This window comes from Hyaena hyaena, unplaced genomic scaffold (genome assembly GCF_003009895.1).
Source record: "Hyaena hyaena isolate Hyena2069 unplaced genomic scaffold, ASM300989v1 scaffold_93, whole genome shotgun sequence".
In the NCBI taxonomy this organism is placed as follows: Eukaryota; Metazoa; Chordata; class Mammalia; order Carnivora; family Hyaenidae; genus Hyaena; species Hyaena hyaena.
Genome location: NW_024080724.1, coordinates 3,762,579 through 3,787,250, shown reverse-complemented (window position 1 = coordinate 3,787,250; position 24,672 = coordinate 3,762,579). Strand labels below are relative to the sequence as shown.

General features: G+C 53.2%; 1 protein-coding gene across 2 annotated transcripts; it reads left to right on the top strand.

The window, feature by feature from the left end:
- Window positions 1-1,892: 1,892 nt before the first annotated feature.
- GLIPR2 (GLI pathogenesis related 2) lies at window positions 1,893-22,310 on the top strand. 2 transcript variants are annotated; one of them, XM_039234770.1, is made up of 5 exons: window positions 1,893-1,980; window positions 11,290-11,398; window positions 11,762-11,865; window positions 14,186-14,263; window positions 20,764-22,310. In XM_039234770.1, the coding sequence occupies exons 1-5, from the start codon at window positions 1,968-1,970 to the stop codon at window positions 20,922-20,924; spliced, it is 465 nt and encodes a 154-aa protein (XP_039090701.1). In that variant the 5' UTR covers window positions 1,893-1,967; the 3' UTR covers window positions 20,925-22,310. The 2 variants fall into 2 exon arrangements, with proteins under 2 accessions (XP_039090701.1, XP_039090702.1); XM_039234771.1 differs by lacking the exon at window positions 1,893-1,980 and adding an exon at window positions 10,105-10,420.
- The last annotated feature ends 2,362 nt before the right edge of the window (window positions 22,311-24,672 follow it).

Sequence of the window (24,672 nt, the reverse complement as noted above, 5' to 3'; positions counted from 1 at the left end):
ATATATATGGCCAAATGGGAAAGAATCATCTTTTTAACAATGAGACCGGATCAAGTGGGGATTCATATGCCAGAGAGGAGAGAGTTATAATCCTGACTTCGTATTACACACCCTAATTAGAATGAAGGTAAGAGCTAAAACTTTAAAACTTGCAGAAGAAAACAAACATTTCATGATCTTGGAATAGGTAAGGAGTTCTTAAACAGGACATAAAACAAAAAGGAAGTGATGACTTGGGTCAGGCATTCCTCGTGTCTGACCTCTGTTGCCATTTCTGTCTCTGTTGTTTGTTGCCATTGCCTGGGTACCCGTAGGAATCAGCTGGGCTCCCCCTCCAACCCTTCGAAGGGGGCAACTTTGGCACTGGCCTGACCCCACTCAGCACCCTTTCCCTTCCACACGCCGGCTGCTGAGGCCGGCCCGACGGCCCACAGCGTCCCACCCCACACAGACTCCAAAGATGCCGCTAAGTTGGGATTTTGTCCTCCACCCGGCCCCCAAGTCCACCCTCATCTCTATCAGGGAAATGGGAGTGAAACTTAGTGGCCCCCTCAGCAGGCAGTGAGCGGCTCCACCGTGCTCAGCCATCTCCACTCCTGGCCTTAAAGTTTTGGTTACAGTGGAGACGGCTTTCTAGAGATTCCAGAGGTGATAGGAAATTCTTCCTACAGGGTTCATTCGGTCATTTCAGTGGGGATTTGTAGGCCACGTGGGACAGGGCACTGAACACAAAAGGATGGAGCTCCGTCTAGGAACAAAAGCCCCTGAGTCAGGGCGGGCCACGCCTTCTAACACCACCACTGCTTGAAAGCCTGACACCAGGGAGGGAGTAGAGAGTCCCCTTGCCCTACTGGACATTTGAAGCCTTTGGTATTGCAAATTCTCCCCTTATAATTGGCGAGTCAGTTCACTTCGTACCCACTTATTGAAAGGTCCTACTTAAATTTAAGTTCCTTTAATTAGGAGTTACTCTGAGGAGTTACACAGGTGACTCAGGCTGAGTCTTCATGCCCGTGCTCTACGCATGCAGGGGTGGGGCCACGACTGAGACCCCATCTCCCCGTTGCCAGGTGTGTACTGACTGCCTCAAGGTCAAGAAAGTAGTTACAAGGACCCAAATGCCCTGAGTAGGACTTTGGGCAGAGATGAGCCAGCACCAGCAAAGGCAAGGAGGTAAGAAGTCTCCGACTTGTCTGGGGAATATCAAGAAGTTTAGTTTGGAGCATGGGATGAAGTTAGGGATTTGAAGAGACAAGTCTGGAGCCAGACTTCAGGGGTGGGGGGTTTGGCTTGTTTGATAGGAATGAGGGACAGGCCCACCGGTCAGAGCAGGGCTGCGGCAGCCTCCCTGGGAAGGTCGACGCGGGAGGTTACGGGGCGAGTGCCGGACTCCAACTCGGATTAGCACCAGAGGCCGAGACTGAGAAGACAGAGATGCCCTCGGAGCCCAAATGTCCCTGGGGAGGGGGAGGCGGCGCACCCGGAGCCTGAGGTGTCTGTGGGGGGGAGGGGGGTCAGGCCGAGGTGGAGAGAGCCCCGAACCCTGGTGATGAGCGACAGTGGGCACCACGGTCCGCGAAGCGCCTTAGCGGTTGCTCTACGCGCCCCCATACCGCGTCCCGAGATGGGGAGCTCGGGGCTGAGATCCGGGAGGTCCCGGGCTCCCAGGCCGCACCTGGAGAGCCCGGGACAGCCGCTGGGGTCCCGGGCGACACGAGTTCTCTGGAATCGGGTGAGGAGGCTCGCGGAGCAGGGGGGCGCACGGCGCCTCCTCCGGGCAGCCGGCGGGGTGGCCCCGGGAGCCTCCGCCAGCAGCTGTTGCTGCCTTATAAGGCGGGGGCCGGGCGGCGCCGGGGGAGGGGCCGCAGCCGCCGGGCCTCCTCGTAGGCTCTCCAGCGGCGCGGGGCCAGCGAGAGAGCGCAGCGCAGCGCAGCGGCAGCAGGAGCAGGGAGCGCGCCGAGCGGGCCATGGGCACGTCAGGTGAGCCCGCAGGCGGGCCGGGCGCGCTGCGGGGATGGCTGGCGAGCCTCGGCCCGGGCATCCCCTCCTCCGCCGCCCCCCGCGGCGCGCCGGTTCCCCGGGGAGCGGGACGGCCGCCGCCACGCGGGATCCGGGTTCTGGCGGCGCCGCGGGACCCTCGGGTGCGGGATGCCGTGGCGCGCGGTGCGAAGCGCCCGCAGGCTCGGCGCCGGCAGTTTCCGGGGCAGCCAGGAAGCCGGGGTGGCCTTCGGGCCACCGCGAGAGAGGGAGGGAAGGCGAGACCGAGGGAGGGTCCCCCTGTCTGCGGGCCAGAGATTGCGTCAGGGAGGGCTTCCAGGCGCTGATGGGATTAGCGCTCAGCGTCCGGCCGAGGCGTGGCTTCGCTTTGTTTCTGGAGCAGAGTTAGAATCGGAAAAAAGCCTCCAAACTATGACAGCATCTCTTGCTGCAAAACAGCTCGCCCCACCGACCCTCCTAAGGACATCCTTTTCTTCTGTCGTTGCCCCTCCTCCCCTGAGCGCCCCCTCTGTGCCAGGCTCTGTGCCAGGCGCTCTCTGGCTCCACTCGGGTATATACACTCGCGCTTCCCCTTTATGTCTGACCTGTCGCTGCGCATCCTCACCACTGTGGCTGTCGGGGTGAACTTTCTAAAATGCAGATCTGACCTGTCACTCCCTAACACTTTCCATCCCATTGTCCGCAGGTGAAAGAGTACACACTCTTCCGCGGGGCTTGGAGCCCCCTGAGAGTTGGTTGTCACCCCTTAACTCCCCCTACACTCAGTTATTAGGAGCCTGGCAAGCTGCTCCCTTCCCCTGGGCTCCTTTTCCAGTGCTCACCGCCACCACTCTGCCTCTCCCACTTCGCTGAGGTGGCAAATCCTCCCCATCTATCTAGGTTCAGCTCCGCGCTGGGACCCCCTCCCCGATTTCCCCATTGCCCCAGAGGGACGGTCCCCACTGTGTTGCAGCACTCCCAGCAGGCAGCTTGGGACACTACCCCAGCCGTGGACCTGTTGCTCACAGGCTTCTCACTGCTGGTGGCCAGGGGCCATGTCTATTTCAGCATAGTTCCTGCCTCACAGGAGGCTCTCAGTGAACAGCTGTTCAGCAGAGTTCCGGAGTCCTGCTTCATGGGAAGCTGGGTTGTCATCCTCAGGTGGGTGAGGCAGGGTCCCTTCTTGAATCTCTTCTCAAGATCCAGACTCATGAGGTACCCATGCTGGGAGTAAGTGGCTTTCCCCGGCGTTGTTCCTGCCCTGCCCTGACAAGTCTGCCTTTCAGCCCTGGCTCTGCTAATCACTAGCTGTGTGATCTTGAACAAGACTTTTCTCCTTCTCTGTGCCTCAGTTTCCCCATGTATACAGTGACGGTGGTCCCTATGCTCTCCAGTATGGAAAGTGGCATAAGGAGTTGCCATGTAGTTGAAGGACAGGATGATAGGTGTTGATGGGGCAAGAGTGCGGCAGATGTGACAAAGCATTTTGAACATCAACTCCTTTCTCTGTACCTTTGGAGAAAATCCACAAATTCTCTAAAGCTACATTTTTATCAGTTGTTTCTGGCTTGTTCCCTAAGAAACAGTTTTCCAGAACTTCTACTAGTCAGCTGTATGCCCATTCTCCTGTTATCCATCTATCCAACCCTCCCTCCTGCCCTCCTCTCTTCCCTCCTTTACTCTTTCCCACTCTTCCCTCCATCCCACCATCTATTAGGTCTACCAAGCCGCAGACCCACTGCTGTGGAGGGCATGGCCTCTGTCCTCAGGACTATTCATTTGGATCATGAAATGAATCATAAAGCTAATTGAGGCAGGTGTGGGGGGGGTGGGGGGGTGGATAGGCTCCAGTAATAGGTAGGAGGGGATTCAAACCTTAAGGCAGTGCAGGTGGCGAGGGATAGGAGCTCAAGGAGGAGGGAAATCTCTGCAGAGGGGACCGTTGCAGCCTCCTGGAGAATCTTGGGGATTTGTACTTTACCCATGGGATCTAGGGTGCCATTGAAAGACATTGATCTAAACATGGCAAGACCAGAGTTGTGCCAGGGTGGATCAGATGGGGAGGGTGGAGGCGGGAGGCAGGGGGAGCTGCTGCAGTTAACCCAGGAGAGAGATGACGGAGACGTCTGAGGGACTGCAGAGGAGGAGGAGATGAATTTTTGAGATGGTAGCCAAAAATGGACTTGGTGTCCAACTTACTGTGAATGTGAGGGAAGGGCCAGCCTTGTGAGTCTGGGTGCGGGATAGTGGTAACAACTTGCAGGACTAGAAGTGCACAGTCAGGCCAGTTTCAGAGGAGGAGGGCAGTACAGAAGGCAGGTAAGAGCTGGTCCTACCACGTACCCAGGGACCTTCCAGAATGCTGCTCCAGGCCTATCTCCCTCATAGCCACATGCATTTTATGGGACTCTCCCACAGACCATGAGCCCCCAGGTAGTGTCTGGCTCCCCTAAGGGTCCTCAAGAGAAAGTGAGCCCCATGGGCCTTCAGCACAGGCCCAGCCTTGAGGTTCCAGACCATCAGCCTGAGGTTACCCGCGCCTGCCATCCGATAGCACTCACAGATACCTATCTACACAGGATTCCAGAAAGACCAGGGTGAAGAGCCAGCCCCTGCCTCTTTTGGACCTCAGTTTCCTCATCATTGCATAGGGGCTAATCTCTTTTCAATATTTAACCTCAGATATATTCCGGAGCTGCCTGGGGTTGTGGGCATTGCTGAAAAAGTATCAAACAACCGACCCAGATTAAATTCCAGAAGATACTCAGCCCAGCACTTAGAGCTTCCCAGGACCTGCTCCTAGCCCTGGTCTCCCTGCTGGGCTTCAGTTTGCAGCACGTGTGATGGGAACACAGAACGGCAATGACCTTGGGCTCTGTAGAAGCCTCTAGCCTAATAATCGTGATTACCAATTATTAAGCTTCTACTACGTGCCAGACTTGGAACGAGGTATTTCATATGTGTTACCAACATCTGTAACAGCACTACAAGGTGTTATTATCAATTTTATAGATCTACAGAGGTTGACTACCTTGCCCAAGTTCACACCTTGACCAGTAAGTGGACAGATTGAAATCTGACTTCCCACCTGTGTGCCTGCCCCTCGGACACACTGACCGCTTTTCTACCTGCTCCCCACCTGCTTCTCACCTGAGCTGCCAGCCTCACAGGGAACTCTACATGCCCTGCAATTATCGCTGAGAATCTTAGTGTCCCTCCACCCACATCTCCCAGCACTGGGGGATATAAGAGCAGAAGGTCTTTGGGAACCAACTAGCCCAGGAATTTTCTACCGAGGGGGGCTGTCACACCTCTGCTAAGGGAGGCTGTGCGGGCCGGGTCATTTCCAGAAGTTTCATGTCATCTGTTGATTTTATTGAAAACAAAAGTGGTTCAAAGAAAGGGCTTCCTGCTCCGAAGATGTTTTGAAAACCACAAATGTCATCCTTCCTTCACACAGATGGGGAACCAGGGCCAGGGAGGCAGGGACTTGCCCAGGGCCTGGGGCAGGCCCGAGGGGCCACAGGCAGGACCAGAATATGGACAGCCACTTTGCAGGCCAGCAAGCCCTCTCCCCTCCCTGGTTCCTTCAGTCCTTCAAGGACAATTGTCTGCCCATGAAGGGGCAGCTGGGGCCCAGTGCTCTGGGACATCCTTGTTCCAGTAAGCAATTGAGCAACTCTTCAGTGACCATCATTTTTGCCATTATGAAGAGGAAGATGTATGTGAAGTGGGAAGTGTGTGAGATTTGAGGAAGGGAAGAGGGCGAAGGGAGCGACATACATTCTTAGATCTGGCTTTACTGTGGACTGATTGTGAGACTTTGGGCAATTCACGCGTTCAGCCATTTCTGTTCTATGGTTTCCTCATCTGTCATGAGAAGGCTCCCATCCCGGCGCCTTCTCTGTGCTCGTGTGGGACTTCCATTCGTTCGTCGTGTGCTCCTTCACACAGCAAATGTCTGAGCCCAGAGGTACTGAAAGAAGTCATCAAAGACCAATTTAAATACCAGCAGCTCTGCTTTCTTTAAAATCTGGGAAGGGCGGGGTACCTGGCTGGCTGGTCGCCTGCACACTCTTGATCTGTGGGTCATGAGTTCAAGACTCATGTTGGGTATAGAGATTACTAGTAAAAATAAGTAAATAAATGAACCTAAAAATTTTGTTTTAATCTAGGAGGAGCTTTGACAGGGCAGTTTCTCCTAAGGCCAGACGCCAAACGGTCCCTGCCCAATAGTGATGATAATAATTATCGTTGAATTTAGTAGCTGTTCACTGTGACCCAGAACTGTTCTAATGCATTTCCATAGATCAGTTCGTTCAATTCTCCCAACAACCCTGTGAGGTAGAAACTGTTATCCCCATTTTATATGTGGGAGAAATGAGGCACAGAGTGATCGAGCAACTTGTCCAAGATCATACAGTGAGTAAAAGCTGGGATTTGCCTCTTGAGTTTCCTGGAAGCCAGGCTGAAAGAGGAAGAACTACCCATCTGGAACTCATTCTTTGTTGTTGTTGCTGTTTTTTAATCAATTTGTAATTTTTCTTCCTGATAAACTAGCAAAACCAGCTTTGCCCCAAAGGCGGGACTAGGTGGCTTTCCAGCCTCTTGCCAAGGGGACAGAAGGGGCTTGTTCACAATCCCCGCCCTGACCCTCTTTGGTGGGGATCCTGGAGAGGGCAGAGGAATGAGTCAGGCCCGGCCCAGGAGGCCTCAGAGGACATCCAAGCTGAGGGAGGAGCCGGCCCAGCCCCAGGGCTGGGGGGAGGGTCACGACCGTAGTCTTTCTCCGGCAGTGGCAGTTAGAGGCTTGGGCGGCACACGCTTGTACCTTCAAGAGCCCCCATCCCATTCATTGTCCTCTACCCTGGCAGAGACAGCCCAGTCCTGGCGCCTTCTCTCAGCCACAGGGAGCCATGCCCAGGCAGCTCCTTCCACCTTCCAGAAGCTCTGACCTCAGGCCCCACAGCTGCCGCCTGGAGCTTCTACTCCCACAGCACCTGATTTTCATGGGGGGGGGGCGGGGGGAGGCCCTCAGGCAGGTCCGTCCATAAATGGCTTGGCATGGAGGAGGCTCTTGAGAAAGTTCTTTTCTCCTCATACTTCCTCCTCCTCTGGATCTGAAGACTCAGCCTCCCTGGACCTGGATCTGGAAACCCCGCTGTCTCCTCTGTGTGCTTCCCTCTGTCGCATGGCCCCCCAGGGCCCCGTGTGGGGTGAAGGACAGGGTTTCCCTCTTTGTGAGCCTGCTACCCCTGTACCAGTTGTGGGAACTTGAGCAGGTTACTTCCCTTCTGGAGCCTCAGTTTCCTCATCAAAACAAACAAACAAAACCAGGTACAGCAGTCGGGGGGGCTCCCGCAAAGGGCGGTGATTAGGGTGATAGGTAAGTAAGGTCATGCACGGGCCTGGCACCTAGAAATAGTTGGTCAGCAAGCAGAAGAAAGGACCTTCTTCATTCTGGGCTGGCACCCTGAGCCTGTATGACCCCTCTGAGCCTCGGTTTACCCTGCTACAAAATAAGGACACCATCACTGCCCTCCCCCTTTGTGGGGTGTCTGTGAGGGCTCTCCCTGTCTTCTGTGGGGTTGGGTGGATTTTCTTTGACTTTTAATCTTTATCTTTGTCTATGTTATTGGGTTTTCCTACAGAGTGAGGTGTGCCTTTTGCTGGGTGTGGTCACAAGTGATATCTTGCCTCCGGGAGAGCCTGCTCTGAGGAGCCACCTGGGCGGGACTGGCCTCTGAGGTGGGAGGGACTCCTGGGGCCAGCTGGAGATGTGGCCTTGGGGCCCCCATGCCTCCCAGCCGGGGGCGGGGAGAGAGGCAACCCTACCGAAATGTCTTCCTGATTCATTTCTAGAAACTCTGGCCTAGGAAGCTGGCCCTGCTGGCGACAGTGCCCAGCTTTGGTTTCTGGGCACCAAGCTTAGACTGGGCACAGGAACTTTCACTTTTGTTTCTTTTTACTTCCCCACATTCTGGGAATGCAGTGACCTAGTTTCTAGCAGCCTTATATGTCCGTCTTTGCCAAAAAAACCTGCCAGGACCTCCAGCACTATTGGGTCCCCGTGCAACCTGAGCCCGGCCCTCAAGGCTGTTTTTAAATTTGTTTTTTTAAAACTTTTTACTGTTTATTTGTTATTTTGAGAGAGAGAACCAGAGCGTGAGTGGGGGAGGGTCAGAGAGAGAGGGAGACACAGAATCTGAAGCAGGCTCCAGGCTCTGAGCTGTCAGCACAGAGCCCGACACAGGGCTCGAACTCACAGACCGTGAGATCATGACCTGAGCTGAAGTTGGACGCTTAAGCACTTAACTGACTGAGCCACCCGCGTGCCCCTCAAGGCTGCTTTTAAACCAGCTTCATCTTAACTATCCACTTGCTCCCCGGGTCTCCTCCTTCTCCCCATTGCCCCTGATACTCCAGATTCTGGGTCCTGCCTGGCTTTCTCTGTGCCCCTGCACCTCCTCACTGCCTCCTGCAGGAAGCCTTCCCCGTTCATCGGTGGTCCCCATTGCCCATGCCACTCAGTCCCGTGTACCTCCTGTGGTGTCCCACTGTGGCCTGCCTGGGACATAGGAGCTGGCCCTCAGATAGGGATCCTCTGCCACCTTGACCCTGTGCACCCACACCTGCCCCTGCATGTACACATAACACTTATCTTGATCACTACCTCCCCTCAGAGAAGCTATGAACTCCTTGGAACCCTGAGGCGAGTCATTCACTTGTCTCCTCTCACCCCACCCTGATAGGACCTTATGGGATCTCAGGATTTGAAGGGACTTTAAAATCATCTGACTGGCCTCCAGTGCCTGAATCCCTTTGAGAGGAATCACTTTGGTTGTATTCCCCCAGTGCTGGGGAGCTCATTACCTTGGGAGGGTTTCAGTTGTTAGAAAGCTTTGATTGAGAGAAAGATCTTTCTTAGGCTGAGCTGAAATCTGTCATCCCTGCCCTTTCCACCCGTTTACCCTGACTTTGCCCTGTGGACCCCAGAATTCAATAGAGGCCTCCACTGTGTCTTCTAAAGTCTGATCTCCAGGATGAACATACCCAGTACTTGTACCCATTCTTTATAAGATCCCCATTTCCGGTCTTTTCACCTTGTCACCACTTCTGGACACGCTACAGACGGTCGCCGCCTCCAGACGAGGCCGGGCCCAGGCCGAGTGAAGCACTCCGACATGAGCCCCTTCTGGTTCCCTTGAGTTGCTATGGCTTCCACCCGAGATATTCTTTAAGAACCTCTGTGACTCCATAATCCCAAATACCACATTCACATGCTAAGCCCCAAATCTTTTTTACTGTGGTAAAAAAGCCAAAAAAAACATGACGTAAAATTTACCATCTTAACCGTTTTTGAGTATACTGTTCAGTAGTGTTAAGTATATTCACGTTGTTGTACACTAGATCTCAAAACAGTACCTTCTCTTTTCTTCCTCCCATAAATCTGAAATCTTTACCTTTCATACCAGCGAGGGTCTGGCCCCTCTGTTGGCCACAAAGACCTGAAGAGTTCAGCTTGCAGCTCCACCTCCTCCTGCGCCCAGCTACCACCACCCGTTTGTTCAGTGCCCCGTGTCTGCCCCTGTGTTTGCCTCCCAAATCCTGGCGTTCAGCCCCGCCACCCCCTGCCTGCGTGATGCTGTGACCGGACCTCACTGAACGGCCCTGCTGGGCCCCAGAGTCCTAACTCTTCAGTCATCAGAACCCCCTCAGGCAGCTAGACTACCACCCGCACTACCCACCTCTCATTTAGCCAAGGGCAAACCTTCCTTCTGCTTCTCCTCAGAGACCCAGTGGGATTTGATCTGAAGCCCCGGGGGACATGGGGACTCTGGCTGAGGGAGGGGAAGAAGACTCCCTGTGGGGTCATCTCAGCCTCTGGGGCGAAAAGAGCAGAGCAGAGGAAAGGCAGGCTGGTGAATGATCTGGGGGCAGGGGTAGGCCACGCCTCAGGGAAGGGCCCCTGCTGGATGGGACAAGCTTAGTGTAAGCCACCATCCTGTCCCCCCCCCGCCCCCCCACTCATGGTTTATACTTTTTACTTGTAACCCACCTAACTCACCCCATTTCACAGAGAGACACTCCCAGAATCCTAAGGCTGGTGCTCAGTGACTTCACAGTCAGCCTAGCTGGCTCGGTACGGGCATCCTTGGGGCCTCCGTTCAGGGCCCACCTTCTCTATCCCCCAGCCCACGTTAGGCTGCTTTTCTCCAAGGTCCTCTTGCCCTAGGCTCACTGCACCTTAACCCTCTCACACTGTTTACAAGGCTGTCTCCCTTCTGTCTGTGAGCTCACTGAGGGCAGGACCTCTCACACACAATCCAGGGCCCGGGGCAGAGAAGGCGCTCAGAGAGCAGACGAACAGATGGTGGATGGTGGGTGGGTGGACGGCTGCCGCCGTCGCTGCTGAATAGATCATGAATCAGAAGATGGATGGGTGAGTGGCGGGGAGACGGGTGGAAGGTGTGGGATGGATGAGGTTCCGTCTCCGATCCAAACTGGTGTGACTTCTGTCCTCTGCTGACCCTGCCTGCACTTCACCCACTTATTCCCTCCCTGACTGCAGCCTCCTCCAATCTTGTCATTTCAGAGGCCATGACCCAGTTGGGCCCAGGCTCCACCTCTTCCCTCACCGCACGCATGCCTGGGTCCAGCTGGCCCCACCCTGCTCCCCCGCCCCCCACCACATTCTTTTCCACCCTGTCCCTCACTCCACCTCCCCGGTGCTGTCCTCCCCTGCTCCCCTTCTTCACCTGTCCCTGTCACCCTCCCCGCAGCCCGGCCTGTTCTTCGCAGGCTCCCGCCTCCGGCCCTTCCGGGTCCCCGCTGCGTCCAGTGAGTGGGTCCACTCTGAGATACTCAGTCTCCGCACATCTTTTCCCAGCGGTTCCGTTGCTCACTCTCCTGCCCACAACCCCCTGTGTCTCCTGTGCACCTGCAGCCCATCCTCCCCCAGCGGCCAGCACAGTCTCTCAGAAACTCAGATCTCAGGGGCCCAGCCCCCTGCGCCCCTTCAGTCGCTTCCAGTTGCCCTGGGTCAAGACCCAAATCCCTAACGTGGTCCACATGGCCCTACGTGACCCCGGAGGTGCAGACGTGCAGAGATGTGGCGGGTGACATCAGGGGTATGAAGCAGGGCATTGTGGTTGCTCAGCTGGCCCGGGTGCCCAAGGGGAGCCGAAGGGGAGCCGCGGCCCGTCCCTGTGGCCTGAGGGTCGAGCTGGGCGTCACTCTGAAGCCTGCCGTCCTGCTTGTGATGGGTCTTTTCTCTGCACTGAGACATTCTCCGTTTTGAAATTATTGCAGCTTCCAAGCAGTTTAATAACGAGGTCCTGAAGGCCCACAACGAGTACCGGAAGCAGCATGGCGTCCCCCCGCTGAAGCTCTGCAAGAAGCTCAACCGGGAGGCCCAGCAGTGAGTGTGCCCAGAGCCCCGGGTGGCTCTGGCCCTTCGTGGTGCTGTTGCCGCAGTCGTGGCGGGGCCCTGGGGTAGCTGGACGGACCTAGGACGGGGTGGGGGCTGGGGGGCAGATGCAGCCAGGCTTGAACAACCCTTGTGCCACTTAACCTAGGCAGGTCCTTTTCCTCCGAGCCTCGGTTTGCCCCTCTGTGAAATGAGACTGTTGGGGGCTCGGGAGAGAAGCTGGCACGATGCTCCTGGTTTGGCAGCGAGCCCGGGGCAGGGAAGGAGGCGCCGCCGCCCACCCCAGGTTGGGGCCCATACGCTGGGGCTTCCCTGGGCGGCGCCCGCTCTGAGGACGCCCGTGGACTCCGGCAGGTATTCCGAGGCCCTGGCCAGCACGAGGATCCTCAAGCACAGCCCGGAGTCCAGTCGCGGCCAGTGCGGAGAGAACCTGGCATGGGCCTCCTACGATCAGACAGGTGGGTCACTTTCTCACCCTCACCGCCCCCACCCCTCCTGAGCTGGGCCCCGGACATCCAGTAGTCAGGCCCCTCCTGGCCCCAGCACCCTCCTCGGGGTGGCCTTGGTGCCACAGGCCCAGAAAGAGAGAGGCGCCCCCAGAGCCCTCTGCCTCTGTTCCCAGGGGCTGACCGCAGGTCACCGCAAACTCTCCAATGGCCGGCTCCGGGCCAGGCCGTGCTGGGTGCCAGGGACACAGAGATGAGTCAGACTGCCCAGCCCTCCCTTTCGGAAGAGCTCCCAGCCGAGGAATGGGGGGCGGGGGAGACAAATCATTTCTGTGCCCTTTTTGTGCAAAGTTTCGGCCTGACCCTGAGGGCGCCCCGGTATCCCCAACTACAGAAGAATTGGACTTTCTTCACGTTTTTCTTTCTTTTAAGTGTTGGTGTATTAACTTTTATCACCAGAAAAATACATTCCAGCTTTTTCCATGTTAGAAAAAAAAAATGAGGAAGACAGTTCCTCCATCCAAGGTCACAGCCGGGAATAACGATCCCACCACAACTGACCAAACATTCTTGAGCTTCCTGGCTCTGACAGGACTGTCCGGCTTTTTAGGAAAAAATGCTGGAGAGAGCTACATTGCCCTCTGAAGCCTTCTCCAGATCCCGATGGGAGGATGACGACTCCCTCCCTCTGGGGGCTGACATTCCTGGGAGTTCCCTGCGGGGTGGGGGTGGGGAGGCCCTGTGGGCTTCCTGGTCTCCCCAGAGCAGCTGTGCACATGCTCCCGAGGAAGGTGGGAGCCTGCAGCCTGCAGCCTCCTTCCCAGGTTCAGGCCTTGGGCTTTGGTGGGCCGGGGTGGGGGAGAAGTCGCCTCAAAGGGACGGGAACAGATGTGATTGGTCCCAGCCTGGCACTGGGTCCCTGTGGAGCCTTGAGTGAGTCACTCCCCTCTCTGGGCCCAGTTTCCCCATCTCTGTTTCATTAGGCTGTCTTGATCCCTGCCCTGGCTACGCACTGGGATCTTTTGCAGTGCTTAAAAAATCCCAACACCCGGTCTCTCCTCCGGAGACCCTGATACAATCAGTCTGTGGCAGGCCCCAGGCATCAGCAACTTTTTAGTGCTCCCCAGGTGAGGCCAGTGTGTAGCCTCTGGGGTCTCAGGTCTTGCCACTCAAAGTGTGGTCCACCGGCCATACTTTGAAATGCAGACTCAGAGCCTTCGCCCTTGACCTCCGTAAGTCAGAATCTGTAGTTTCACAAGCGCCCCCGGTGATTCATGCACAAATCACAGTTCAGAGTGGGGCTAACTGCTGCGGGATCTGAGGCTCCCACCTGTGTCCCAGACAACAACAGCTCCCAGGGAAATGCTGGGGGTTTTCTCCTACCAGCACCTGCCGGGCCAGGGGCCAGCCAGTGCTCCAGGTGAGGACGCTTCTGCCTGCAGTGGAGACCCTGGCCCACCAGCCCAATTGCTTTTCCTCATGTGGATATTTCAGGAGACAGACTTGGGGTGGGCAGAGTCTCCAAAAACTCAGAACATCGTTAGAAGCCCTTGGAGTACGTTGCATCAGCCCCTGTACGGAGGCCAAGGGAGGGGAAGGCTTTGCCTAGGATTACATAGCAAGTTGGTGGCAGGGCAGGGACACAGAGGCAGTTCCCCAGCCCCAGGCCAGGGCTCTTCTCAATCTCCAACAAAGCCCTCTCTTCAGCCTGGATACACTCCTGGGCAGGAGCCCCTATTTCAGCTCACTGGTGCTTCTAACTGTGAAGTGGGTAGTTTGGTGTTGATGGGAGAAGATGGAAGGAGTGGTGAGTGGGTTGATTTTGCTACTGAGGTGGGTTTATTTATTTCAGTTTATTTATTTTGAGAGAGAGAGAGAGCGAGCACTCTGGAGGGCCAAAGAGAGAGGGAGAGAGAGAATCCCAAGGAAGCTCCATGCTCTCAGTGCAGAGCCCAGAATGGGGCTCAAACCCACGAACTGTGAGACCATGACCTGAGCCAAAATCCAGAGTCAGACGCTCAACCAACGGAGTCACCCAGGAGCCCCTATTCCGCTGCTGAGGGGCTTTTTTGTTTTGTTTTGTTTTATGTTTTTTACTTACTTCTGAGAGAAGGAGAGCGTGAGCAGGAGAGGGTCAGAGAGAGAGGGAGACACAGAATCTGAAGCAGGCTCCAGGCTCTGATCTAGCTATCAGCACAGAGCCCGACACAGGCTCAAACCCACGAACCGTGAGACCATGACCTGAGCCGAAGTCAGACACTTAACCAACTGAGCCACCCAGGTGCCCCAGGCTTTCTGCTGCTCAGTTTTAAGCAGTGTCTTTTCCCTACAGGAAAGGAAGTGGCTGATAGATGGTACAGTGAAATCAAGAACTACAACTTCCAGCAGCCTGGCTTCACCTCTGGGACTGGTGAGTGAAGGCCTGGTCCTGGGTAGGGTTGCAGTTTGGAAAGAAACTAACCCTCTGAAAAGTGGCCATTTCCCTCCTATTTTACCTCTTCCATATTTCTCTGGTGTGACTTTGCCCAAAGGGCAAAACTCTCTTTCCCCATCACTTCTCCCAACACACACACATCCCCCTCCACCTGAGAACACCCGAGCCACACGATTCCCACCCCAGCAGCTCCAAGTTCTCCAGATGTCACAGGAGGCTGTGGATGTTACCAGCTGCTCAGTGCTTCCTCCCAGGAGTGGCGCAACGGCCCACCATCCTACTGCCAGTGTAGCTTCTAAAGCCCTCTCTTCCGGAAAAGGGCCAAACTGCTCACTCTCTCCTCCGGGTCTGAATTCCCTCTCCCCTCATCCAAACCCCCCTCCCCACGTGCTTCCCATCCCTACACCCTCCCAGGCTCCCCCTTCATCTTGTCTCTCCAGTTTGGGGTTCAGGTGAGCTCGGAACGCAGAGAGCCTAGGTCTGCGCTCAACTCCAGCACTATTAGTTGTGTGAACTTGGGTTGACTCCCTGTGCTTCCCCGTCCCGGAGGGGGAGGGGCGAGGTGGTACAGCCTCCAGGGGACATTCTGAGAGCTGGCGTTTAGATGCGGGAAGAGCCAGCTTTTGAAGCAAGGCTTTTCTGCAAGGCCTCTAGAGTGAGCAGTAAACGTTCAGCTTATTCCAGCCCCCGCCAGCTGCTCTGAGCTCTGGGCTCCCTCCTGCCCTTCAGCAGGCTTCCCTTACCTGACACCTGTCTTTCCTCAGAACTGACTCACATCTACTCGCGACCCAGAGTGGGTCAGAAGGACTGTGAGGTTCTCTGACCAGAAGGCACCAGGGAAACTGAAAAGGGGATTCTCTGCCCACCCCGTTCCCTCTCCCCTGTTCCATCCCACCCATGGGTGGGGCCACTATGGCCTCTCAGCCCCTGGAGCATTCTTCAGAAGCAGGAAGTGACATGTTCTCGGAGCCAGTCACGGTTTCCTGTGGTTTGCTGCTCACCCTGTTGGGCAGGGGTTCTTGCAACAGTGTGGGCAGCACTGCGGGGCCGAGGTGGAAATATCTGCGGAGGCATCTCTCCTCCCAGCTCTCCGGGCCTGGGGCAAGGAGGTGGCTGTCAGGACCCTAAGTAAGAATTGGTGGTTGTATGGCCGCTCGATTCAAGGGGTGAGGAAGGGAAGAGTAACAACTTCCTACCAGTGTTTAAGGCCGTGTATGCAGACCTGTCTTCTTTTCATAAAGTTCAATGTCCAGAAGACATTTTATTTCACAGCATCTGGAATTGCTTACCCCATGAGCAAGACTCACGAGCAATTGGACATGTGTCAGAGCGAGTTGGTAGCGTTGCTCATGTGCATGGCAATCGTACAGTGCTGCCACAGCCACAGCCACGTGAGCCTCACAACACCATTTGTAGGTGGGGCTTTACTCTACCCATTTTGCAGAGGAGGAAACTGAGGTCTGTAAAGAGGAAGAGTCTTCTTTTATATCTCCTGTGCTCAACCTGGTGCTTTTCTCATGACCTCTCCTCCAAGGTGGGCATCTCATAAGTGTCAGAGCTGGGAACGGGACTCAACTTTCCATGATCACTGACCACCTGTTCAACCCATTGCCCCCCATCTCCCACCCCTAAAGAGGAAGCCCCCAGAGCAGCTAGCCCCTGTGCTGTCCCCTGTGCCAGTGGGCCAGGCCTGGGGACAGACCGCATGACCCTAAGACAGGAGCACAGCTTTGGGTGCGATAATCAGAGCCTGCAAGACCCTTAAAGGTCCTCAGCCCATTCCCCGTGCCTCAGCCTCCCCAGAGCTGCCACTTGCAGGGATTCCCTGGCCTGAGTCCATGATGTAGGGGAAGAGCCCTTGAAATACCCTGTAATCTATCCCCGCCCGCCTTGGGTCAGCATCTTGTGATGAAGGTATAGTTCTGTGCTATGTGCTGAGTGGAGAGAAATGACTTCTTGCAAAATTTCTTTGTTATTTTCTGTTTTAATGAGCAGGTTTGTTTGTTTATTTATTCTGAGTAAATAATACTTTTACATGACATGAAACTTGCAAACTGTATAAGGAAAAATCTTCCTTCCCCCCCCCCACCCCCCCCCCCGGTCTCCGGAACTTTCCCTTCCAACCAGTGATACCAGTTCCTTGGGTATCATTCTAGAGTTGTTCTGACTTTATACCAACATTTGTGTAAATATGTTCTCTTTTTCCCTTTTTTAATGTGCCAGGTGTATGATCTGTTTTGTACTTTCTTCGTGCAGCAGAGTGTCAGAGATTGATCCATATTAACACAAAAAGAGCTTTTTCATTCTTTCCTCCTGTTGTACATTATTCCTTTGCAAGCATATTCTGTAATGAATGTGTATTTTAGCAAGTTTGGGTCCATAGCAGGAAAGAGGATGTGATCCCTTTGGGGTGGGCGTGGGGGGCGGGGGGGAGAAGGAAAGGAAACGGTAAGTGATTTAGTTAGAAACCACTGTGTATCTGATGGTTGCTAAGGAAGTCATGTCCTTTAACTCATCTCTGAATACCCATACTTAATTATCTCTGTAACCAGAGACCTCCCCAGCCAGACGAAGAATAACTTAGTCTCATCTGTTTGGAAAAGGCTTCCACAGGCATGCATACTGCTGAGATGCACCTTGTGTCTGTAATCATTTCCTTGGCAACCGGCAGATAAAAGGCAGTTCGTCCTTGTCTGGGCAGCAGAGAGAGTGAATGGTCAGTAGTTAAAGCATGTGGTTCTCTTGAGAGAAAAGGCTTGTGTGGAAAAGGGCTTGAGCCTTAACATAGAGGCAGCTTTTAGGAGCAGTGACGCCGGGCAAAGCTGCTGAAGGCCTGGAGCTGTGACTCAAAAGTGTAAGGACCAAGGGTGAATTGGCAAGACGTATTTCCCTCTATTTTGAGGTGAAAATCAAAGTTTGATGGGCAATGGTTAATACAAGCTTAAGGAAACGTGATAAAGATGCATAATTGAACCTAGTGTTTGCTTTCCTGAAGTTCTTGCTTTGATTTTATCACAGCAACTCTACGGATCAGGGTTTATGTTTGGTTATTCTCACAATTTAGTAAGCTCAAATCTTTTATGGATGTAGACAAAGAAAAAAAGTATACCTAACTTTTAAAAGTTATAAAAATGGAGTTCATCTGTAGGGCTAAATGTACAATGTAATCAATGAACATTTATTCAGTCCTTACTGTACATGAGACACAATGGAAGGTATCAACTGAAGTGTTGGAAGAGTGTGAGTATCTACCTTTCTTTCTTTTCTTTCCTTCCTTCTTTTTTTCTTCCTTCCTTCCTTTCATTTTGTGGTAAAATATATTTGCCATAAAATTAACCATTTTTGAGAATGCAGTTCAGCGAGATTAAGTACGTTCACATATTATGCAGCCATTGCCCTGTCCATCTCCAGAACTTTTCAGTCATCACAAAATTAAACTCTGAACCCATTAAACAATAACTCCCATCCTTCCCTCCCCACCTCCCCGCCCTTAAGCTCTAATAACCACTATTCCACTTTTGTCTCTATGAGTTTGACTATTGTAGGTATCTAATATAAGTAGAGTCATTAATAGTTGCCCTTTTGTGTCCGGCTTACTTGAGTTAGCATAATGTCCTTAAGGTTCATCCTCAAGGTAGAATGTATCAGAATTTCATTCCTTTTTTGAGGCTGAATAATATTTTATTATATGTATATATACAACATTTTGTTTATCCATTCATCCATTGGTGGACATTTGGGTCCCCCACCCCCTTTTGGTTATTTTAAATAATGTTGTTGTGATCATTGGTATACAAATATCTGAGTCTCTGCTTTCAGTTCTTCTGGATTTATACCCAGAAGTGGAATTACTGGATCATATGATAATTCTATATTTCATCTTTTGAGGAGCCACCATACTGTCTTCCACAGTGGCTGCACCACTTTACATTCCCATCAGCAATGCATAAGGGTTCCAATCTCTACACATCCTCAACAACATTGTTTTCCTCTTCTATAAAAAAAAAAAAATAATATCCATTCTAAGGGACGTAAAGTAGTTACCTCTTTCTTTCTTACCTGCCTTGTGAGAAACCTAGCTATTCGGATCACAATTTTCCTCTTTCCCTCTGTCTCTTCTATTCTTCATCAGATATTTATTGAGCATCTACCTGTGCCAAGCTCAGTGCTAAACACTGGGTATATTGCGGTCAATAAGAAAGGTGAGGTGCCCACCCTCAAGGAGGAAACATAGTCTCTTCAGTGTTGTTTTAGCAAATGAATACCATTCTGTGATATGGAAGTAAATATTGACTTGTCAAATGATATCGGTAAGTTCTCAACAGTAAAGGTGGGAGGGATAAGCTCCCAACCTCTACACCTAGGAGCCAGAAGTATTAATTATCACTGAGCAAAGAGTCCATTACAGCAACTCTTTGACTCCAAAGCAGAAGGGGAGTTGGAAAGAAAAAGCTTGAAAGAAGCAGTGAGTGAGGGGCAGGCAGCCTGAGATGCTGAGAAGCCTAGCAAATCACAGAAGTGTCTGGAGGATCAGGCAGTAGCTTGAGAAGGAACTGGGCTGTTTGGCTCAGAGCAAAGGGAATTGAAGGAAGCTCTAACCTGTCAAGGTCTCGAAGAGCTCCAAATAGAAGGCCTGCACTTCAGTGAGGGCAGAACCCAAGTCCAAGATGGTTCTTCCATATGCCTTTTCATTCATTCACTCATTCCATTCATTCATTCATTCAACAAAAGTTTGGTTTACACTTTTCACGTGCCAGGCTGTGCCAGGGTACTGAACATACTGAAACAGTTTCTTTCCTGCCTCTGTGAGTGTCATAGCCTAGTCAAAAAGCCAAGCAGATTAGCAAGAAATCAAACACACATAACATTGCAAATGGTAAGAGTGCTGAGGGGGGAAAACAGGGTATGATAAGATGATCTCGAGAGGGAGGTGTTCAGGAAATGAGTCATTGTGAAAGACTTCTCTGCACAAGTGACATTCAGGCTGAGGCCTAAGGGACAAGAAGATGTTGGTCATCATCAGAGTGTTCCACACAATGGCCAGTGTGTATAAGGGCTCCATGGTGGGAAATAACCTGATGTGCTCAAGGAATGGAAAGGAAGCCACTGGGCCAAAGCATTCACTTTCATCGCTTTTATTCTAGATGCAATTGGAAGCAACTGAAGGATTTTTAAGCAGGGAAGTAAACAGATATGTCTAAAAATGGTTACTCTGGCTATTTTGGGAGAAAGTGAATTAGAAGAGGCAAAGGCAGATGCTAGGGAACCAATCAAGGGCTATTACAATGGTCCAAGTGAGAAAGTTTGTGGTTTAGACCAAAGTTTGGGAGTAGATGGACTTAGGGTATATTTTGGAGTTAGAATCTTCAGGATCGAATGATGCATTGTCGAGGGAGAAATGAGGGAGAAGGAAGGATAGAGACCAACCCCTAGGGTTGTGTGCAGAGAGGGACCATTAATGGAAATGGAAGTTAGGAAGAGGAGTAAACTCTGGGGGGTGGGGAGGGCGGGGAACCAAAATCGAGAGTGAGGTTTGAATAGGTTACATTTGAGATGCTTGTGAGTCATCCAAGTGGAAATGTCAAGTAAGTAGTTGTATCTGGAACACAGAGATTTGGGCTGGAGAAATACATTTGGGAGCCAGGGAGAGATGAAATTACCTAAAGAGGGCAGCAAGAAAAAAACAGCCCAGGACTGAGCCTTGGGAAGTGCAGGTCCCTCCAACATTTACAAGTGAGAAGCAAGAGGAAGAAGAGGAGGTAGTGAGATGGGGATCCCTGAAAGGGGCAGCATCGTGGAAACCAAAATAGGAGAGTGCTTCAAAAAGGGGAGGAGTTGGGGGCGCCTGGGTGGCTTAGTCGGTTGAGCTTCCGACTTTCGCTTAGGTCATGATCTCGCGGTTCGTGGGTTCGAGCCCCGCGTCGGGCTCTGTGCTGACTGCCAGCTCAGAGCCTGGAGCCTGTTTCAGTCTGTGACTCCTTCTCTCTCTCTGACCCTCCCCTGCTCACGCTGTCTCTCTCTCTCTGTCTTATATAAATAAATAAAACATTAAAAAAAAAAAAAGGGGGGGGGGGAGTTGACCCTATTAAATGTTCCTGAGCTGTCACGTAAGATAGAGACAAAAAGGGATCTTTGGGGGAGAACATGGAGCTAGACCATCAGTGACCCTGAAGAATACAGCCTGGGTGGGGGAGGGGCGGAGAGAGGAGCTGATAGGGTGTCATCCTAACTGTTGGGGTCACTCAGCTTTGTTGTGATCTCTGGGAGACTGCGAAACCTTTGAGCATTGAGAACTGGTGAGGTGAGGATCTGTGTGGCTGATTGAGAGGACAGATGCGTCTGTGTCTCCTTCCTCTGACTGGTGTGTGTGAAGATCCAGCTGCCCAAGCCCAATAGGACAGTGCAGGGTTCAAGAACCCTTTGAAACATCCTTCTCCGGATTCTGCCAACTGATCCGTTGCCCTGTGCCCCTACAGGACACTTCACGGCCATGGTATGGAAGAATACAAAGAAGATGGGAGTGGGGAAGGCGCCCGCAAGTGATGGGTCTTCCTTCGTGGTGGCCCGATACTTCCCGGCAGGGAATGTCGTCAACCAGGGCTTCTTTGAAGAAAATGTCCTGCCTCCAAAGAAGTAATTCATTAAACGTAACGGGAAGGTGGCAGACTTCGCGTCGATACGAAGTGCCTGCAACAACAAAAACTCAGCGGCGTGTGTGTCCCTGTGGGTGTGTGTGCTCGGTGTGAGTGTGCTGCGAGGGAGTGTCTCCCGCACACACACACTTGGACATACCGTTCTGCATGAACTTATTCTTATCAAAGGAAGGAGCATATGAAGCCTTTATCCTGATGGTTACCTAGACCACAATTATTTGGACTTGAGGGGAAAAAAATCAACCTGAAAACACTTGGGCTTTTTTTTTTTTCTAAAGCAAACTTCTTTTGTATATTTCTTATGATATCCATCCCTGGTCTTTTTCTATTCCAGATGTTTGCGATGCTTAGATGTGAAGTTCATTTTGTGCGATCTTCTTGCATTGTAATCTACTTTGGGTAGATATTTAAGAATATTAAACTCTCGTTTAACTGTAACATAAAACAGCTTTAAACACATAAACATAAAGCAGCTGCCACGGGGAACATGGGGCAGGCAGCAAGTCCATTTCACAGACTCACTGAGATTTCTCAGTTGTAAGACATGAGGTCATCTACATGCCTCCTGGAATCCTCTAATGGGAATGCCAAAGAACAAATGGAGAGAAAAGCTTTACTTCCCTGCATTTTCTACCACTACCACCAACCTTGTCCGCCCCCCCCCCCCCCCCCCCCACTCCCGCCTTTTTTCTTAAAATCCTCTGGCATTACAGAACTCAGTATGTGCCTTCTGGTTTCTAAGGCCTTGGGTCAGGCCTGAAACCGCCCCCTCCCCCACCTCTGCTAGGTGGCCCAGGGCCTGCTCTGGGAGAAAGCCCCTCACACTGCCTGGGCTCACGGCCAAGCATCCGACAGATGAAGTCAGTGCGCGTGGGGGTGAGTGTGAGCTCACCAGGGCCCCCAGAGGAAGCCCTCCAGCCTCTGCCCTCCCCTCACACACAGGGCGGGAGCCCCAGCCGTTCCTGGCAGCTGTGGCTGCAGCTGTGCTGGCTGCTCCCTTCAGGAATGTGTGACAGGCCCAAATGTTCCAGGGAGACATCCCAAGTGGGGGGTTTAGGACCGCCAACTTGCTTCTGTGTTTTGCCTCAGACTATACAAAGTTCCCCTGAATAACAATTTCACATGGTCCATACGGGAAGCACCAACCCAGATGCCGAGCTGAGTGACAACTGGCATCTCCGAGTCCCAAGATAGCAAGGGTGGGAGTCAGAAGGCCTCCGGCTTAAAGACAGAAGTCTGAGCAGGCCCGTCAGGAAACACGCTTCCTGAAGGTCTGTGTTACACTGTGAACACAGTCTCATGCTGTGCCCTTCTTTTCACCCAGGGAAATTGACTAAGACAACAATAAAATCTTTTTCTTTTGTGTAATATCTTCCATGTCATTCATGCTCGATTGTTAATTGGTGACTAAGGTAATCATAACTGTCCGTTTCTGTCTTAGGTAACTCAAGCTTCTGAATACCTCCGACCTCTCCCCTGTACGTTGTGCCTCTTGGGCAGCCATGTTTTGATCCATGTGACCCATCGTCACACGGCTGATTGGACTAAAGTGGACATGTGATCCAAGGGCAGCCAATCCCTGGGCTGGCCAGGGACAGGAATTTAGCTGAGGAGAGAGTTTGCCAGTTGCACAGAGAAAATTTGGATGCCATGAGTTGGAGTGAGGGCCGTGGCAAGCCAAAACTGTATGTAAGCCAAGTTGCCAGCTGAAAATATGTGGAAGTGAGAAAGCCAGTTGTCCGAGGTACAAAAGCGGGGGAGTGAGCTTTCCAGCTCCAGGCCAAATCTGTGTATCTTTAAAGCACACCCCTCATCTTCAGGGCTTCCCAACAAAATGATATGTCAACTGCTGCTCCTCAGAAGTTAGAATATTAGGGCCCCTTCCCTGAGGGAGTCTTCCTCAACCAAATAATGAGCTGGGCGGAAAGCTGAGGATGGGTGGAATAAAAAGACTGGGCTGAGGCCACACCTGGGCAACTACCTGGAGCAACAGGGGCTGAATGACCAGTGGGTGAACTTCCTGGTGGCTCCCAGGGACACCTTCCACCCAATACACATACCTGACCGGGTGGTGGACGCTGGCATGCAGCCAGGCTCTTGAGGCTGGAGTCTGGTTCCTCAAGTGGCTGGAGAAAGAATAAAGCTGACCAGAGGAGCGTTCTAGGCTGAAGAAAAGCCAGGCAACAAAGCTGGCTGAGGAAGTGGGCATTCATCTCACTTCTTTAATGGATTTCTTAAAGACAGCACCTCGCACAATTAATAAGAGTCGAAGACATGCCAGGTTGCCTGTTCTCCTTTGTTGTCAGAGAGCAGAGGAAGGAATTAGGGACCCTGGCTCCAAGCTCTAGTCCTGTGCTCTCAGGGTGGTGCGCCCTTCCGCACACAGTCTGTCCAGTTGGACACGGTCTGGCACAAAGAGTTAAGTCTCCTGGATCTTCTCAGGTCCTGTGACCCCCCTATGCCCAACTATCTCAACTGGAGAGACTTCCTGCCCTGGTGGTCTGGTGTCTGAAACTAACGCAAAGGGGCACAGCCACCTCCTCCCCCCAAATGCCCCCAAGGCTGAAGGACGAGGGGGCAAAGGTGTGGATGCAACAACAGGCCTGACTCCATCCATCCTTTCCTCATGGTTGAAACGCCCCTGGAGGTGAGGTCGGCGGGCCTCTCACAAGGGCAGGCCTAGAAGCCAATGGGAATGAACAGGCGGCTGTTATCAGCACCAAGGGGCCTCACCTGCGCCCAAATCGTGGCCACTTCTGAGAGCAGGGCTGGAAGCATTTAGGGCTCAGTTAGTCTCACATGGAGAAAACGGAGAGGAACCCACCTAAACCCCACAGCTAGTCTGGTGGAGGGGCTGAAATCAGCCTTCTTTTCATGGGGGAAAACAGAAGTGCTTAGCCTCGTGCAGAGATATGTCAGGAGACTGAGTGCCTCTACTCCGTTCAGGTATCAAGGTGAACAAATGCAGCATTCAAACGTAAGTACTTTTAAATAATATTCAAGTTGCCAAATCCCCAAAGAAAAAGCCAGGTCTAAAATGGAAGGGTGTGGTACAGAGACGATGAGTGAGACCTTGACCGCGCCAGGCAGGGAAAGAGCCGGCAGGCTCACATTCCCCACGCTCCAGGCAACACTGTTTTCCTAGTAGGGGCGCTAAGGCCCGGCGCCCAGGTCCTCTCTGCGCCATGTGGTCATCCCCGCAAAGGCCTGCGAGTTGAGCCCCTCGCTGGGGGCCCCCAAGGTTGGTCCGGGTGGGGCCCCGGGACTCTTCCACTCTCCGCAGGAGCCGGGCCCTCGGGGAAGCCCACGCCCGCCCGGGTTGCCGAGGGGTGACGCCCCGAGTCTGAGACGGCTTCTCTCCGCGGCCCCCACCTGTAAAGCGGGCGCAGGCGGCTGGGTGGTGAACTTAGGAGGCCCTGCTCAGGGCATTCCGGTCGCCCCGGGGGCCGGGCGCGCGGAAGCCCCGTGGCAAGAGGGGGAGGGGAGCCCGCTGCTTTCCCAGCGGGAGCCGCGGCGGGCGGGCGAGCGGTGGCGCAGCCGTCGGGGCCTTTGCGGCCGGAGATGGCTCTCTGGCTCCACCGCGTGGCCGGACGGGGCTCGGGGAGCCCAACCAGAGGGTTCGTGGGATTCCAGACCCCCCCCCCGCCCCCCCCACCAGGAGCCAACCAGACGGAGACAGGTATTTAGGAAGGAAGCAACCAAGGACACCAGCACTGGGCGAACTGATAGAGT

Excerpts from the sequence above, each read along its gene's own strand:
- GLIPR2 (XM_039234770.1), top strand. Across the intron at positions 11,866-14,185 it reads GGCCTCCTACGATCAGACAG|GAAAGGAAGTGGCTGATAGA; the intron begins GTGGGTCACTTT and ends TTTTCCCTACAG. Across the intron at positions 14,264-20,763 it reads TGGCTTCACCTCTGGGACTG|GACACTTCACGGCCATGGTA; the intron begins GTGAGTGAAGGC and ends GTGCCCCTACAG.